General features: G+C 41.9%; 2 protein-coding genes and 2 long non-coding RNA genes across 8 annotated transcripts in view; 2 read left to right on the forward strand and 2 right to left on the reverse strand.

Annotated features, from left to right (window-relative positions):
• The first annotated feature begins 234 nt into the window (after positions 1-234).
• Positions 235-17,944, forward strand: part of LOC123503145 (zinc finger protein OZF-like) — a 29,370-nt gene continuing 11,660 nt past the window's right edge. Inside the window, exons 1-3 of one of the 3 annotated variants that reach the window (XR_006674348.1) lie at positions 235-414; positions 1,991-3,996; positions 5,788-6,121. Coding sequence is in view for 1 of the 3 variants with exons in the window: in XM_045252652.1 (XP_045108587.1) it covers positions 329-414; positions 1,991-3,068 (1,164 nt within the window). In the remaining 2 variants the exon portion in view is untranslated. Of the gene's footprint in view, positions 415-1,990; positions 6,122-17,944 lie in introns of those variants that run through there. The other 2 variants (XR_006674351.1, XM_045252652.1) reach the window with 2 other exon arrangements.
• LOC123503175 lies at positions 5,017-6,821 on the reverse strand. The gene is made up of 2 exons (XR_006674359.1): positions 6,567-6,821; positions 5,017-5,842 (listed from the first exon to the last, which is right to left on the reverse strand). It is a non-coding gene; the product is annotated as an uncharacterized LOC123503175 (long non-coding RNA).
• Positions 7,009-12,681, forward strand: LOC123503158 (zinc finger protein 543-like). 3 transcript variants are annotated; one of them, XM_045252676.1, is made up of 4 exons: positions 7,009-7,353; positions 9,003-10,362; positions 11,537-11,779; positions 12,607-12,681. In XM_045252676.1, the coding sequence occupies exon 2, from the start codon at positions 9,016-9,018 to the stop codon at positions 9,976-9,978; it is 963 nt and encodes a 320-aa protein (XP_045108611.1). In that variant the 5' UTR covers positions 7,009-7,353; positions 9,003-9,015; the 3' UTR covers positions 9,979-10,362; positions 11,537-11,779; positions 12,607-12,681. The 3 variants fall into 3 exon arrangements, with proteins under 3 accessions (XP_045108611.1, XP_045108620.1, XP_045108603.1); XM_045252685.1 differs by having other exon boundaries at positions 11,537-11,774; XM_045252668.1 differs by having other exon boundaries at positions 11,537-12,681.
• Positions 15,138-17,251, reverse strand: LOC123503172. Its single transcript, XR_006674358.1, has 3 exons — positions 16,998-17,251; positions 16,602-16,792; positions 15,138-15,382 (listed from the first exon to the last, which is right to left on the reverse strand). It is a non-coding gene; the product is annotated as an uncharacterized LOC123503172 (long non-coding RNA).

Genomic DNA, 17,944 nt, shown 5'->3' on the forward strand with positions numbered 1-17,944 from the left:
TACCCACGGTCCACATACACTATACCATTATACTATATGATTTACGAGGTCAAGGTAAGAGCTTACTAAGAACTAAGAGACATGAAAAAAAATAATAGATTAAGCTTGAAATCGTAAAACTTGATTTACGAAAAACAGTTCAATGAGGAAATCAATACATAGAAATATATAATAGAAACAAAGGAATAAAAAAAAATAATTTGGGCGCCGAGATTTGTGCTGACACCGAGTCCTCCATCCAGACCGTGACGTCCTGACGGCTGACCTTCTTCCTCACAATTATAGATAGAGTTGTGTTTCCTGGGTCCTCCTTTCTGCCAGCTCGCTGATGGAGAGAAGTGACCAGAGAAGGCTTGGGGAGAGGGAGAGGGAAGAGACACAGCGAGATGAAACAAAAGAAGAAATATACGAGAGGTTTGTGTTTTGGTGAAGGCAGCAACATAATTTGGGAGGTTTAAGAAATGGTTAGACGTGAATGCGAACTGTATTTAGCGGACGGAACTGTCTTTATGTGATCAGTTTTAATGTGTCTTTGAATAATCCTTCGTTAATTTGTTGAATATCACTTTATTGCCATTTTTGCCTCTCCGCTTCAGGAACACAGACGAATATTAAGTGTCTTGGTTCTGACACCTTGTATTTTAAGGACTTATAAGGTCAGCCCACTAGGGAACTGGATAAGTGACCATCGGGGTTGCGTGGTGTGCAGTGTGTTGACCAAGGAACAAGTGGGTCAGTTACCTACGCTGAAATGTCACGGCCACCCACTACTCACTCAAACACCACTATATGCCACTAGCTCTACCTGGTGACACCCAACCTGGTGCACCTACTCCTTCACACAACACAAGATGCCACTAACCTAACAGCCCTACCTGGTGAAACCAAACTTGGTGCACCCACAACTCCCTCACACACCACAATGTGCCACTAACTTAACACCCTACCTGGTGACACCCAACTTGGTGCACCCACAACTCCCTCACACACCCCAATATGCCACTAACTTAACACCCCTACCTGGTGACACCCAACTTGGTGCACCCACAACTCCCTCACACACCACTATATGCCACTAACTTAACACCTACCTGGTGACACCCAACTCCCTCACACACCACAATATGTCACTAACCTAACACCCCTACCTGGTGACACCCAACTTGGTGGACCTACTCCCTCACTACCTGAGTTCACCCAAGGAGGGTCGGTAGTGGGGTGGTGTAGTGGATAAGATGGTGAGCGTGGGATCGGGCAGACGTCCATGAGTAGGTTAGAATCCCACCACGTACCACTTTGAAGCTATGCCATTTGTGGAGTGGTGTAAAGTTCGCTACATGTCACCATGGTTCTAGTGGTTACACCAAAGATGCGCTTGGGTGGTGATATGGGCCCTAATATGCCCACCACTGAGCACCACTTCGCATATACACTCTTCAAGTATGCCTACAGGTGCCATAACATTAAAAATAGATAAATGAAAACGAAAATTAGAATAAAATAACAACATATGGAGTATTCTTCTGTCCATTTAGAAAAAGTGGAATTGAAAGATTTTTGTTTAAGGAACTCTTCTCTAACTGTCTGGCACAAGGCTCTCTCTCATTGCCTCAGTGTTGCATCTCTTGCTATCTTCTGTTGCTAATTTCACATCAACTGCTCTTTTGATCTTGCTAATTCCATGCCTCTCCTCTTTTTTGCACAAGACTTTCTTCTTTCTCTTACTCCTGTTCCATCTGTCTTTGTGATGCAAGAGTTCAGCATTATCACTCATTCATCACTTTCTTTAGTGAACTCGATCTCCTTACCTGCTTCTGTATTTCTTCCTTCCTATGACTAAACTCCTTCAAGAGGGACGTTCCAAGACACTCATCCTCTGCAGCTTGATTTACCTCTTTGGCATTCTCTTTGGGAACTGTCACTCAGGTGGGCCTTTTTTGGTAGCCATGGCCAGTGGTTCTCGGTGTCCTCACCATCACTGTTGTTGCAGGTTTCCAGGCTTGTTATCCTGGTGGGCTCTGACATGGCTACCTTTGGCCGGCCTCCGCCAGGGTTCATGCAGGACTGGCCATAGTGTGTTCTGCCAGGAGCAATGCTGCACTGGAGGGGTCAGACCGGGCAACAGCTTGAGTGAGCAGCAGCAGCAACAACTGCAGGAGCAACTGCAACTGCAGCAGCAACAGCAACAGCAGCAACAGCAGCAGCAGCAGCAGCAGCAGCAGCAGCAGCAGCAGCAGTCTGTCTCAGATGTAGGGAGGTGCAGTGAGGGTGGCAAGATTGACCTGGAGGCAGGTATCTCTTTTTACAGAGAAGAGAAGAAGTTTGGGTGTAAGCAGTGCGATAAAACTTTCAGATCCAAAGAAGGGCTTAGGCGACACACTGTGACACACAGTGGTGTTTCAAATTATGAGTGTCTGGAATGTGGAAAAACATTTACTCAGAAGAGTAATCTTGACACACACACTCTGACACACAGTGGTGTTAGAAATTTTCAGTGTTTGGAATGTGAAAAGAAATTTTTCACAAAGTCTGATCTCAACAAGCATGCCCTGACACACAGTGGTGTTAGAAATTATGAGTGCTTGGAATGTGGAAAGAAATTTTCCAGAAAGGGTGATCTCACCAAACACATCCAGACGCACAATGTTGATAGAAATTTTGAGTGTCCAGAATGTGGAAAGAAATTTATCACAAAAGCTTGTCTCACTACACATGCTGTGACACACAGTGGTGTTAGAAATCATGAGTGTCAGGAATGTGGAAAAAAATTTACCACAAAGGTGCACCTCGCCAGGCACTCATTGACACACAGTGGTATTAGAAATCATGAGTGTCAGGTATGTGGAAAGAAATTTACCACAAAGTGTCACCTCACCACACACACCCTGACACACAGTGACGTTAGAAATTATGAGTGTGAAGAGTGTGGTAAAAGATTTACTACCCGTTCTGAGCTCAATAGACACGCTGTCAGACACACTGGCTTGAGGGAGTTCAAGTGTGATGTTTGTGGGAAGTTTTTCAAGACAAAGGGTGACGTTACAGGCCACATGAAGATCCACTTTTGAGGTGGCATCTGTGGACCAGTGGGGCCACACTCAGGACTAGAAGTGTGTGGCAGTGGTGGTGGTGCTGGTGAGTCTTGTGTAATGTCCTTTTTTATTTATTTATTTATTTATTCTGTTTTAGTTTTTTAATGTAGGAAAGGCTTCAACAAGGGCAACAAAATTGCAATGTTGAATAAAACACTGTGAAGTCCCAGGCACTTACTGAGTTAAAAGCATCAGCCATAGCAGAATACAAGTGTCTTCAAACGTCCCTCTTGAATGAGTTCAAAATATGGGAAGGTGGAAACACAAAAGTAGGCAGGAAGTGCCAGAGTGTACATCCATTATAGCGGTTAAATCTTGCATTAGAGAGGCAGACAGAGTAGTGGTGAGTGGCATAGTGAGGCTGGGGGAGGAGGGGAGGCATGCAGTTAGCAAGATCAGAGGAGCAGGTGGCATGAAAATAGTGGTAGATGATAGCAAGAGATGGAATATTACAGCATTGAGGAAGGCTGAGGACTCAGAGCTGATACAGTGAAAAGCTTTTGATTCTTCCCTCTCTGAAAGTGCCATTTGAGTGAAGCACCCTTATAGACACGAGGCACACCCAACACATGGACGGGTGTGGCCCCAGGACAGTGGTAGCAGTTGGAGGGTGTGAGAAATTTGGCAAAGACAACTAAGAACACCTGACTGTTTGGTGGCAGCAGTGTCCTTGTGTGTGTGTGTGTGTGTGTGTGTGTGTGTGTGTGACATGAATACACTCAACCCTTTTTAATTTGGACCATGTTTATCTGGACTTCAATTTATCCGGAAAATCCAACAAATGAATTTAATCAATACACGCCTCACATACCGCCAGGAACAGCCAATGGACAGCGGCAGGCAGTTCTAAACAAGTCCGGCCAATACATGTGAACTCAGCGCTCTGTCTGGATTCAGTGAACAAGTTAGTGCATTTTTCATTACCTTAGAACGCCTCCTAAGGGTGTTAAACATAAATGAGTGGCCCAACTCTGGCTAAAAAGACTGAATTGATTAGAATATTAGAGAATGGAGCTTGTATTATGAGTGGAAGGGATTTGGTGTGGCAGAACAAACTGTGTAGAGCGTTGGTAGATCAAAAGATAGGCTGTGGTTAGGAAATTAGAGAAGGGAGCTTGCTGTGGTTAAAAAATTAGAGAATGGAGCTTGTGTTATGAGTGGAAGGGATTTGGTGTGGCAGAACAAACTGTGTAGAGCATTGGTAAATCAAAAGATAGGCTGTGGTTAGGAAATTAGAAAAGGAGCTTGCTGTGGTTAGAAAATTAGAGAATGGAGCTTGTGTTATCAGTGAAAAGAATTTGGTGTGGCAGAACAAACTGTGTAGAGCGTTGGTAAATCAAAAGATAGGCTGTGGAATACTGTGCCAAATACTGTGTGGATGCATCAAGTAAGAGTGTTAAAGATGCACCAAGGAATAATGTGAGAACTGGAAAAGATGCTGGATTGGATGTCATGGTTACTGAGTGTATGTGGAGCAATGTTTGGTGGAGATCAATGTCTCCAGTGTCGTGGTGGTGGTTGAAGGATGGTTTGGCTGTGTGCAAGTTCGCCGACATTGGCAAACCGTCTTATTTCATTCAACTGGACAATTCACTGGTGTGCAAGTTTGCCGATACCATCTATAAAACATAAATACAGTTACTTATATGTTGGTCCATTCATTATTTGACTACCAAGGAATACAATGAACATTAAATCAAAGAGGTTGTTTTGAAGCCACCTACAATATATTTAGACCTTTTAATATACTCCTAATACTTGTGATATTACAACACAATCTCTCTCTCTCTCTCTCTCTCTCTGATCATTGGACAGTTTGCTGAATCTTCGTCAGCAAACATGCACGTCGCCCAACCATCTGTTATCGTGGTAGTAAATTGAGTGTACTTCAAGTCTGGAGGGCTTATTTCTCTTATTCATACACTCAGTTATTGTTGTTAGGTTAGTTTTAGAGTTAGGTTAACTTAGATCAAGTTTGTTTTGGTTTAATTGGTCAGGAAACCAAAATAGACTAGATTTTTTGCATTTACCTCAAAAAGTCTTGAGGAGAAAATGTATCGAGGCATTTGCTCCCTGATTTTGGCTGACATTTTTCCCTTTGTAGAGAGCCAGACACTCAAGCGGGCCATTTTTTTTATTTATTATTTATTTATTTTATTTTAGTTTTATTTTTTTTTGCTCTTGGCTGGCTCTTTTCCCTTCATAAAAAAATAAATAAATGTCTTATCAGGACTTTTTCATGGTCCGGACTGGTGCCTGGACCATTTAGTCTGGAGGAACAAGGCTCAAGTGTTGTTTGTTTTCAGCTTTGTATATAAGGTTAAGAGAAAACTCAGTCTTGTTAATGGTGTGTGCTATTGTGTAGATTGTAAGTGAAGAAATTAATATATTGTAACCACCCTCTTCCTGTTCTCTTCTTTCCTCAAGTGTTGTGTTTCTGTTGCCTCCAGTGTCGTGTCTCCATTTCCTTAAGTGGTGTGTTTCTGTTTCTTTAAGTCTCCCATCACACATTTATTTCCTCAAGTGTTATGTTTCCATCTCCTTCAGTCTCCCACCACACATTTCTTTCCTCAAGTGTTGTGTTTCCATTTCCTCAAGTGTTGTGTCTCCATTTCTTCAAGTGTTGTGTTTCTGTTTCCTTCAGTCTCCCACCACACATTTCTTTCCTCAAGTGTTGTGTTTCTGTCTCCTTCAGTCTCCCACCACACTTGAGGTTTTGTATCGCTGCACACTGGAGCTTTACCGCCTACCTGCAAAGAAACACAAGAAAAGACATTGCTTGCAGGTGAAGCATGATACAAGATGTGCTTTATTTACAACTGCCCTCCAAACAGACACTTGTTAAAAAGCCATCCCAACCATCACATCAGCCACAACACTGGTGACTGATGTATTTACAGGCCACATTACATAACTGTTTGTTTTGTGTTATGACTGTGAAACTAATTTTAATCTTGACTTATGTACAGGAAATGCAAGCTGGTACTTCCCTTCATGTTTAAGAAAGTGGCAGAACAAATAAAGTGTATTTTTTATAAGTTTTTTAAGGGTTTTGTCACCATCACTACACAGTTATGAAGGGCAGTAGTCGATCATTGACCTTTTAGTACTGGAACGCATTTTTACCTTGCGTTTTGAGTGTCATTAAAGGATTTTATTGACATTACCAAGGGTGTATAGACATCAGAAGATTAATGGCCAAAGTCTCCACTATTTTGATTCCCTACATAAGTTTCTGAAGCTGTATAAGATCACCAAATAGTAAGCAGAATGAATAAGGAAACATGTCATGGTACTGAAGGGGTTAAAGAGTGCCAAGAATGGTCCACAAAAATGGTGAAAGCCACTGGTACAATGATACTGTGCACTCTATAAAGAGGAGGACTGCAATGGAACACGAGCACACTTGAGGCGCTGTTATTCATGCCTCGTCGAATATTTTATCCAGATTGCGTCACATATCTTGACACTCACAATTATCAAGTTTTCTCCTCCCCTGATTGATTGATTGATAACTTTATCGTTGTGGCAGTGTAGACAACAAGGAGGAGGTCAGGTCATGCCGGCCACCCCTAAACTTGGGACAGAAAGGTCTGGCTTATTGAGGGAGTGAGAAGGGGTAGAGCCTACAGCAAACACCACATTAATTCATCTTTTTGTCTCTTGTGCTTAATGTGACAGTCTGTACTCCGCTGAATAACACAGAAATATGAATAATATAACAAAATATATTGTCCGCAGTCTTCTTGGCCTTCCGCTTAACCCTGATTGACATATAAGAGCGATCGTGTGTTTGTGTGCAACGAAACAATATTTAGCGTTTAGAAAATCAGAGAAGAAAGAAATGAGGAAAATAACTCGAAAATTGAAGAAAAAGGAGAAGATAAACATGTGGAGAAGGGAAGAGCCGTTGTAAAGGCAGTTCTCTACGTCACGGCATGAATGGACTGCATTGTGCTCTCCAGTCTCCAGCAGGCTCCACCCTAGTCCACTTGAGGCACTGACGTCATGACACTCAATTTGCCCACATCCTGACGGCCTCAAGTGCCCATCCTTCACGCCAGCCTGCCGCCCTCCGTCCCACTTGTGTCCTGAACTAATCTAGCCAGCTGTCACTGCACTGCTCGGATCACAAGGTCTTCACACCCCAGTCAACATCCCAGTCAGCACCAGTCCTTCAGAGGCACACAACACCAGTCTTTCAGTGTGCCCAACTCAAGCCCCCGCCCCTCCCGTAGAGAACAGCGCCTCGGCCTCTGAGGTAAAGATGGAGATGGGGTGTATTGTTTTAGTGCTCTCTCTCTCTCTCTCTCTCTCTCTCTCTCTCTCTCTCTCTCTCTCTTGTCTTTATTTATTTATTTATTATCATTTTATTAGTTTTTTTATTCATTTATATTATTTTGTTTTATATATTTATTTATTTTATTATTTTTTTTGGTATGTATTATTAATTTAATTTATTTATTTTTTTATTTTTTATTTATTTATTAATTTATTTATTATTATTATTTATTTATTGTATTTATTATTATTATTATTTATTTATTTATTTATTTATTTTTATTTATTTATTTTTTTTTTTTTTTTTGTGTGTGTGTGTGTGTGTGTGTGACAGTTAGCCTTTTGGAGTAGGTAGTTACAAAATTGTGAATATGCAATAAGTTTGGTTTAGTTTGTAGTACTTGTGGTAAATGTTCACAGCAAATCCTTCCTCCCTGTCACCATCAGTCCCTCCACGAGAACAAGAAGCTGGGAAACCTTTATATTCATACCCTGTGGGATTTTCAAGGGATTTTCTGGGCTAAAGGGGGTATTTTTTTGTGTCACCTCCTATCTCAAAGCCCACACGCTAGGAAACTGTTGTCCTGAGTGAGGAAGCCCAACCTACACTCGGACCGTGGACAGGATTCAAACCCGTGCGCTTGGAGACCCCTCGCACTCCAAAGCACGCATGGTTCCACTGTACCACGGCGGACCTTGACGGGAAATGGGATTTTTGTGTGGAGGAAGCTAAGATAGACATTTTTTTATGAGTTTTTAATAATCTAAGGGAGAAATGCCACTGTTTATTTATTTATTTTTATTTTATAGATTTGCTACATTTTGCCTGTATCTGCTGCATTTAGCAAAAAGCAGAGGTACTAAGCACATTTTTACCTAACCTAACCGGGAACAAATTACTTTGACCCCTAGTTCTTTTGTCCCTGGTCACTCCGGCCTCTAGTTTCATCACCATCATCTTCATCACATATAATAGTGCACCAAAACTTACCTGAGTGGTGAGTGTGTTGTTTTTCTACATTTATTGTCATTAAACCATAACATGTACGATATTTCATTCAGTTTTTTGGGTTTTATGAGTTATTAGGTTTATTTGATGAAGGAAACATTATTGTAAGGTAAAGGAAGCCCTAATATTAGGTAAAGGTAACATTATTCTTATATACGTGTATATGTAATGATATGCACATCAAACATTCGTCAATTTTTAAGTTTCATGAGGTTCTCAATCCCTTAGCCCTCAGGAATGTTGAGGGCCGACTGTAAGAGCTCTGTTGTGTGTGGAATGATAATGTGTTGTGTTTCAGGAGTGATTGATTTTGTGGCAGTTGTGGGGTGTCTCAGGGGGCAGTCTTAGTGGGTCCCGGTCCCAGTCTTATTTATAGCATAAGATTCTATTATTCGATTTGTGTGTTTTTGATATGTTTGCACATTTTCTCAGTTCCTTTCCCATGTATTAAGGGAGGACCCCTGTACACACACACACACACACACACACACACACACACACACACACACACACACACACACACACACACACACATGCACTGTATCTGTCCCAATGCAGTCTTCCCTCCATCTCTGTGCCACTCAGTTCCATGATGGGTGCCTTTCTCCCCTGCCCCACAGACCAGGCCAGGGTATGCTCAGCACATCTCCAGACAGCTTCCCTGAGTGTTCCTGCAGGACTGGTCTTGGGGTGTGCTGGGAGCAATGCTGCAGTGGAGGGCTGAGGCTGGGCAGCAGCATGAGTGTGCAGCAGCAGCAGCAGCAGCCTGCCTCAGGTGTTAAGAGGTCCAAGCAAGTTAGCAAGGAGCACTCAGAGGCAGGCAGCTCTGGCCACACAAGAGAGACAGAGTTTGTGTGTCAGCAGTGTGATAAAAATTTTGCATCCAAAAAAGGGGTTAAACAACACACCCTGACACACACTGGTGTTAAAAATTATGAGTGTCTGGAATGTGGAAAGAAATTTATCAGAAAGACTGGCCTCACCGCACACACCCTGACACACAGTGGTGTTAAAAATTATGAGTGTCTGGAATGTGGAAAGAAATTTGCCCAAAAGGGTCACCTCACTACACACAGCCTGACACACGGTGGTGTTAGAAAATTTGAGTGTCTGGAATGTGGACAGAAATTTCTTGAGAAGGGTCACCTCACCAAACACACTGTGAGACACACTGGTGTTAGAAATCATGAGTGTCTGGAATGTGGAAAGAAATTTAGCCAAAAGAGTAGCCTCACCACGCACACCTTGAGACACAGTGGTGTTAGAAATTATGAGTGTCTGGAATGTGGGAAGACATTTGCTCAAAAGTGTCACCTCACCACACACACCCTGATACACACTGGTGTTAGAAATTATGAGTGTCAGGAATGTGGACAGAAATTTATCAATATGGGTCACCTCACCAGACACACCTTGGCACACACTGGTGTTAAAGATCATGAGTGTGAAGAGTGTGGTAAAAGATTTACTACCACTGCTGAGCTCAACAGACACACCTTCAGACACACTGGCTTGAGGGAGTTCAAGTGTGATGTTTGTGGCAAGTGTTTCAAGACTAAGGATGACATTACCAAGCACATGAGAATCCACTTTTGAGGTGGTGTGTTGTGAGGACCAGTGGGGCCACACCCATGCCTGAGGTGATGGTGGACAGTGTGTTACATCATGAAGTATGTCTGTGGTGGGACACACTCTGCTTGCCAAACTTGGTCCATCAATGAGACTCTGGTTTCTAAGCCTGTCAGTGTATTGAGGATCTTGCCATTTGGAGCTGTGTGTTGGAGGACGTGGAGACAATGGTTTGAGCGTGGGTCTCTCTCAGCATCATCCCACCTTGCCCGGCCAGACTGTGGTGTGAGGGATCTCAGCAGCCAAGGAGTCAGTAGTCTTGTGCCTTCCTCCTGGTGAAAGGACTTGACTTCTGTCCTCCACGCCCTTGACTGTGACTCCTCAGCAAACAGGAAACTATTGCAGTGAAGGGTAAGAGTCTTGCTTAGTAAGTGCTGGTGGTGAAGGTGATCCAGTCATTGTGTCTGTGACTGATTTTTGTGAGTTGTTTTGTTTCAGCTTTGTGTTTAAAGTTAATAGCGACTTTGAAGTTTTGTTGGATTTGGCAGTGGTTTCCTCCTTCCCAGGATTCATTTACTACTTAGAGTGTTTTGATTATTACCTCAGTTTGAAACTCTTGAGGCTTGTTAGCTGAAGTATTTAACCCCTTCAGTACTGGGACACACTTCTACCATGAGTTTTGTGTACAATTAAACCATTTTATTGACATTAGGAAGAGCATATGGAGGTCAGAAGATTAATGGGCAGAATCTTCACTATTTTAATCCCCCACATGAGTTTCTGAAGCTGTATAAAATCACCAAATAGTCACCAGAATGAATATGAAAATGTGTCATGGTAATGAAGGGGTTAAATCTTAATTGTGGCCCAGAAAATAAGAAATACAAAAAATTCTAGTAATTTTCAGTAAAGAAATATAATTTGCCTTAACTTTAGCACCAGACTTTTGTTTAAAGCTTTGTTTACTAAGAAGCAGTAACACAACATTTAGTATGTGGAGACATGCATTGTGGTGTGTGAGTAAAATCCACATAGCAATTTCCTTTAGAGTTAACCAATGAACCAGTATGTAGTATGTAGTAGGAATGACTTGCTGTGATCAGTGTGGTTGTAAGGTGAGAAATGCATGGCTCTTGTTTTCATTGTGAGATGTACACAGGTGGAGGTATTGTGCGTGGAAGTACTGAGCGCGGAAAGTTCCGTGCATGGCAATTACAAAAAAGTCAGGTGGTTCATAGCGTGCCTTGAATAGGTACGCAACACGGCACATGCAAGGCGACAGTCAGTTGTGATGTAGCTTAGCCTAGTGCAGAAGTATCGAACGCATGAGTTTTTGGTACATATTAACTGTGTTATTTACTGCACCTGTGTACATGAGAAGGGAATCTAGTGAAAGGTACAAATGATTTTTAGGAACTCATAGACAAAGAGAAATAGCAATGCAAGACCACTGTGGGTGTTTCAAGTTTGTATGGAGTGGATGATTGCCTGTTAGAGTGAAAAGTTTTTTGTTTGAGTGAGGAATTAGTGTGAGTTATAACTTCACTCTTATCATAAGTAATTTCCTTGCATCAATATTTTGCAGAGATTTGCCAGCTCACATCCTGCCGACAACCTCAGCTGGTGCCTTGCCTCGTCAGTGTCATGTTAGGAGGAGGATGTCTACAGCCAGTACTGCCTGCTGCTGCTACCATCCTCTCTGTAATCTAAGCTGGTGTAGCTGACCACAGTAGGAGTATAATGGAGGGTGTCTACAGCCAGTGGTGGTGCTGCTGCAATACGTCTTGCAAGCTGGATGCAATAGAAACTGTCAGCTGATTCAAGTATAGTGTGTAGTCCAGGATGCATTGCTATATATTGTATGATTTTTATTATTATTATTATTATATAGCAAAGTGGTTATCGGGTGTAAAATATTTGGTGGTGACAATTCATCCCTTAAGGCGTAAAAATTGACATAGAAATGTATTGAGTTATGTCTCTTGCAAAATAGATGAGTTTTCTGGTGGTAGAGGAAGAAAAGAGTGGTCAGGATTGACCCAGCTCAGCTAAAACATTAGTCAAAGTTAATGGTGAAACTTGCACAAAGATTCCTGTACACGTGCACATAATGGGGAATTACAGTACCATGCAAAGATATGCCACCTTGTGGCTAGGTGGTCACGTATTTATGGGGAAAAAAAAAAAAAGGCATTTATAAGGGTGAAGTAAAATTGGACATAATTTATGAGCATTCTATGACGTGGAATCATAAATGCCTTTTTTTTCCATACATGTGTGACCACGTACCCAGAGATAGCATATCTTTGTCTGGTACTGTGTGTGCAAGTTTCACCTTAATCGATGACAAATCTCTTTTAGCTGGGCTGGACATTTATCAACCCTGACACCTTTTTTCCTCTACCCCGGAAAAATTCAATTTATTTGCAAAAAAATAATTTCCACAGCATTTTTTTGGAGTATCAGTTGTCAAATGAAACAAGATAGTAGGTAAAATATTCTTGTTTTTCTACAAAGTTAATAATAAATAGACACATTACACAATAGAAAAGACATTGCATTTATTTGAAGTACACATTTCTATAAAGACATTGCATTTATTTGAAGAACACATTACACAATATTCTAAACATGGTATTTATTTTCATTGTACAGATGGTAATCCTGGCCATACGACTTTCTCAGTAGCAACATTTGGCAGCCCTGCACCAGATGAAGGCTTCACTTTTCCTGTGATGGGTTCAATCCCTCCTAAAACTCTTTACGCTCCACCCACTCTACCTTCCCCACCTGGTCCATGTCCCCTTCCCTCCCCATAATCAGAGCATCATCCTGTCATCTCCCTCTCCACCACCCTCCTCTCTCTCTGTGTGTGTGTTTTCCTATTTTTCTCCACCACTCTCCTCTCTCCCTGTGTGTGTGTGTGTTTTCCTATTTTTCTCCACCACTCTCCTCTCTCTCTCTCTGTGTGTGTGTGTGTGTGTTCTATTTTTCTCCACCACTCTCCTCTGTGTGTGTGTGTGTGTGTGTGTGTGTGTGTGTGTTTTCCTATGTTTCTCCACCACCCTCCTCTCTCTCTCTGTGTGTGTGTGTGTGTGTGTGTGTGTTCCTATTCTCCTTTGCCTGTCTTTTTCATTTGTTTATTCTCCTTGATAACCTTTTTCTCCATTCACACCAGGATTATAACATAGCTAAGCTCCACATTCATCATCCTCCTCTTCCTCCTCATCATCATCCTCCACATTTTACGTTTCTTTTCAGCTTTAGAGTTTCATTATTGAAAGCAATGAGAGATAGAACAGTTTACAAATGGCTATAGATTTCTAACCTTTGGGACGTAAGCCTTCTGCCGCCTGACCTAATGGAGAAATGTGTCAGCTTGTCACCTCATTGGACTACATTATCATTTGTCACTATATAGCCCCTCTCTCTCTCTCTCTCTCTCTCTCTCTCTCTCTCTCTCTCTCTCTCTCTCTCTCTCTCTCTCTCTCTCTCTCTCTCTCTCTCTCTCTCTCTCTAATACACATGGAGCAAGACTGTCATAAACTGGTGAACTCTCTTTCTTGTGATGTCTCAATCTTTTCACTTTTCCTTCCCTTCTCTGTCACAGTGAAAGCAAGAAAGATGCACGGCAGGGAAGAGGGAGAGCTAAAGGAGGAAAACAATGATAGTCGTAGCAGTAGAGTAGCAGTAGAAGAAGAATATTATAAAATTATCACTATTGTTTGTTTATTTTATTGTTTGTTTATTATTGTTGAGAGACAGAGTGGTGGTGTTGTCATCCAATGAGGTGACAACCTCACACATTTCTGCCTTGGGTCAGGAGGCGTGTCAAATGTACAGTTAATTCTCTTGCTGCTTTCACCACCACCACTGTCTATCATTTTTAAACTACAATGTAATATAATTTTACTAATAAATAAATTAATTAATTATTTATTTATTTATTTATATATATGGAGGAGAAGGAGGACAACGAATGAGTAGGAAAAGTAATGAATAGGAGGAGGAGGAAAAAAGACTACAGAATTTAGCTAAGCTGCACTTTCTATGAATGGAGATAAAGAATAGCAAGAACAAACAAATATAAAAAACAGAGAAAGAAAAATAGGAAAATAATGTACACACACACACACACACAATTGATAAGTACTAAAATAAGACCTAGATTGGAATATGCAGGAGTTGTGTGGACCCCACATAAAAAAATGCATAAGGAAATTGGAGAGACTACAAAAAATGGCTACAAGAATGGTTCCAGAATTTAAAGGGATGACATATGAAAGACTAAAAGCTATGGATCTACCAACCCTGGAACAGAGAAGAGAGAGAGAGGGGATCTGATGCAAATTTATAAATTGATTAATGGAATGGATCAAGTGGATAATGAGAAACTGATCCTGAGAGAATAATATGACATTAAAAGCACAAGATTGCATAGTAAGAAACTGAGGAAGGGAAGATGTCTGAGAGATGTTAAAAAATTGAGTTTCCCGCAAAGATGTGTTGAGACTTGGAACAGTTTGAGTGAGGAAGTGGTGTCAGCAACAAGTGTGCAGGGCTTGAAAGAAAAATTGGATAAGTGTAGATATGGAGACGGGGCCACACCAGCGTAAAGCCCAGGCCCTGGAAAACTACAACTAGGTAAATACACACACACACACACACACAGAGAGAGAGGAAGGTGGTGGAGAGAGAGAGACGATGTGGAGACGCTCTGATGACGTGGAGGGACAGGACATGGACCAGGTGAGTGGAGCATAAAATAAAGGCTTAGTTTTTCAGGGAAGTGAACCAATCAAAGGAGAAGTGAAGCCTTCATCTGGTGTGGGGACTACCACATGTTGCTACTGAGAATTAAGGTGGCCAGGATTGTAACAAGTCAAGTGCTTATGTCTCTACCGTTAAAGAACTGCTGGAACGTTCAGAAGCTGTGCCAGGCCTGACGGCAGCTCAGGGAAGAAAGACTTGTTATGTTCTTCCTTCTCAAATTGGAGTGGAAAGCTGTTGCATGAGGCCTGGAGGCAGCAAAACTTGTCAATTCTTGTGTGAGGAGCAGCCTCTTCCTGGTGAGACTCCCAGGAACTCGTCCACATCTGTGAATTAAGAAGGTTGCTTGTCAGTCACACCACCACATCAAGGAAATTTTATGTACTCATTCTACTGTTAATCCTGCTGCAACTTGCCTTTTCCTGACTTGCAGTGGAGACCTGTTACAATACCAGGCCCTTTTCATGCTGCACTCTCCTTCCTGGTGAGCATCTTGACACTTCTCATGACACTCACACTGTCTTTATGAAACTTGACTCCCTGATTGCAATGAAGAACGTCAGGCCTGATGTGGCACCACCATTTGATAACCAGAGGCCGCTGGTGTAACATTTGGGCTGTTCCTGGGAAGGTGGTGATTTGGAAACAGCACATCTAACACCTGCAAGGAAAACAGACCATTACTTCCCACACACGAGACTAGTGTTGAGATAATTATTAATGTCTTTTCAGATAATTAACCCCTTGAGTACTGGGATGTATTTTTACCTTGAGATTAGACCATTTTGATGACATTATGAAAAGAGTATGGAGGTCAGAGGAGAAAATGGCCACAGTCTTCACTATTTTAACCCCTTCAGTACTGGGACATTTTTACCTTGAGATTTGTGTACCATTAGACCATTTTGATGACATTAGGAAGGGTGTATGGAGGTCAGAGGAGAAATGGCCATAGTCTTCACTATCTTAATCCCAACATAAATTTGTGAAACTGTATCAAATCAGCAAATAGTCACCAGAAGGAATTTGAACACGTCCTGGTACTGAAGGGGTTAATTCCTGAGAACATCGACAAATATAATAAGAAAATAGAGGAAGTTTGAAAAGTCCAACATAGAGAAAAACTGAAAGACAAAGAAACACACACTCAGTGCCAAAAGTGTTGGTGTAAAGCTTGTTGCTCACACACTAAAGGTTAAATATGGAAAACAAGAGATATTTTTGAGCTGATTCAGTAAAGACAACTATTAATTAACATGATTTTGATTTAATGCAACTTGTTATTTAAGGAGATGTGTTTAACCCCTTCAGCACTGGGATGCATTTTTCTCGAGCATGGTGGGGAAAAAAAAAAAAAAAAAAAAAATATTTCTTTCATTTCTATTTCTCAAGCTGTCAGACATGGTGGGGGGGGGGGAAGAAAGAAAGAAAGAGCACCTCAAATATTTCTTTCATTTCTATTTCTCAAGCTGTCAGACATGGTGGGGGAGGGGAAGAAAGAAAGAAAGAAAGCACTTCAAATATTTCTTTCATTTCTATTTCTGGAGCTGTCAGACATGGTGTAAGTTTGCTGTAAGAATTGTGGGTTTAAGCAACAATGAATAACTATGGGTAAGTATGTAGACAAAAATAGGTCTTACATTATAAAGTCATACATTCACACATATCACAGACATACAGTAGCTTATAATCTGAAAATTTCAAATCGTAAATTGTATAACTTTTTATTTCTTTTTCTCAATTAATTTTCACATTTGGACAGCAGGATCATAAAATTTGAGAGAGTAGGGAACATAAGCAACATAAGCTCTGTCCATCCAGCAAGGGAGTGAGACTGATGCAGTGTTTACCAGTGAACAGTGAACAGCTCCATGCCTCACCTTTGTCAGTGCAGCAGCAGCAAGCCAATTTTGACAGGACACACACTGCACACACTGGAACGCTGACCATCACCACCACGTCCTTCCTCTCACACTCAACACCACCAGTCCTTTAGGGTCCTCATAGCCAGCAACATGTATGGACTTCTCACCCCTGCAGCCTCACATCTCACACCTCCACGCCTGCAGTGCTGAAGGAGAAAGTTCCATAAGTGGTGGTCTGTCTGTCTATGTGTCTATCTGTTTTAAAAGGTGTACCACAGTGACAATGTCCTTAGTGTTGATTCTGACATGGTACTTGCACTGCCAGGTTAGGTAATGGAATAAGGTATTACTACTCCAATCACCTCCACCACTTATGTTTTCACTCTTACTTCCACTTACTTACTTACTTACTTGCTTGCCTGCCATCTTGACCCCCGCCACGTCCTGCTGGAGATGGAGAGCCTTGGTGACACCCTCGGGAGACCGGTTCCCACTGAAGGCGTGCTTCACCTGGCTGTGCCGAGGACCAAAGGCTGGAAGGTCAGGCCAAGGTCGGGGGAAGACAATGGCAGAGGAAAAAGACAAAAGAAACACACCACCACCACCACCACCACACACTCCACAGGCATGGGTGTGGCCACAACGGTCCACACAACACACCACCTCAAAAGTGGACTTTCATATGGCGGGCAATCTTACTCTTAGTCTTGAAACACTTGCCACAAACATCACACTTGAACTCCCACAAGCCAGTGTGTCTGAAGGCGTGTCTGTCGAGAGCACCAATGGTAAAGAATTTCTTGCCACACTCCTCACACTCAAAATTTCGAACACCACTGTGTGTCAGGGTGTGTTTGGTGAGATCAGACTTTGTGATGCATTTTTTTCCACATTCCAGACACTCATGATTTCTAACACCCCTATGAGTCAGGGTGTGTTTGGTGAGGTGATCCTTTTGGGTGAATTTCTTTCCACATTCCAAACACTCATAATTTCTAACACCACTGTGTGTCAGGATGTGTTTGGTGAAATCAGTCTTTGTGGTGAATTTCTTTCTACATTCCAGACACTCATAATTTCTATTACTACTGTGCCTCAGGATGTGTTTTGTGAGGTGACCCTTTTGGGTGAATTTCCTTCCACATTCCAAACATTCATAATTTCTAACACCACTGTGTGTCAGGGTGTGTCTGGTGAGATCAGTCTTAGTGGCGAATTTCTTTCTACATTCCGAACACTCATATTTTCTAACACCACTGTGTATCAGGGTGTGTTTGGTGAGGTTACCCTTTCGGGTAAATTTCTTTCCACACTGCATACACTCATAATTACTACCACCACTGTGTGTCAGGGTGTGT

Source organism: Portunus trituberculatus, chromosome 2 (genome assembly GCF_017591435.1).
Source record: "Portunus trituberculatus isolate SZX2019 chromosome 2, ASM1759143v1, whole genome shotgun sequence".
Lineage (NCBI taxonomy): Eukaryota > Metazoa > Arthropoda > Malacostraca > Decapoda > Portunidae > Portunus > Portunus trituberculatus.

Bases quoted from the DNA above. Each gene is read 5' to 3' on its own strand.
- LOC123503158 (XM_045252668.1), top strand. From the start codon at position 9,016: ATGCTCAGCACATCTCCAGACAGCTTCCCTGAGTGTTCCTGCAGGACT.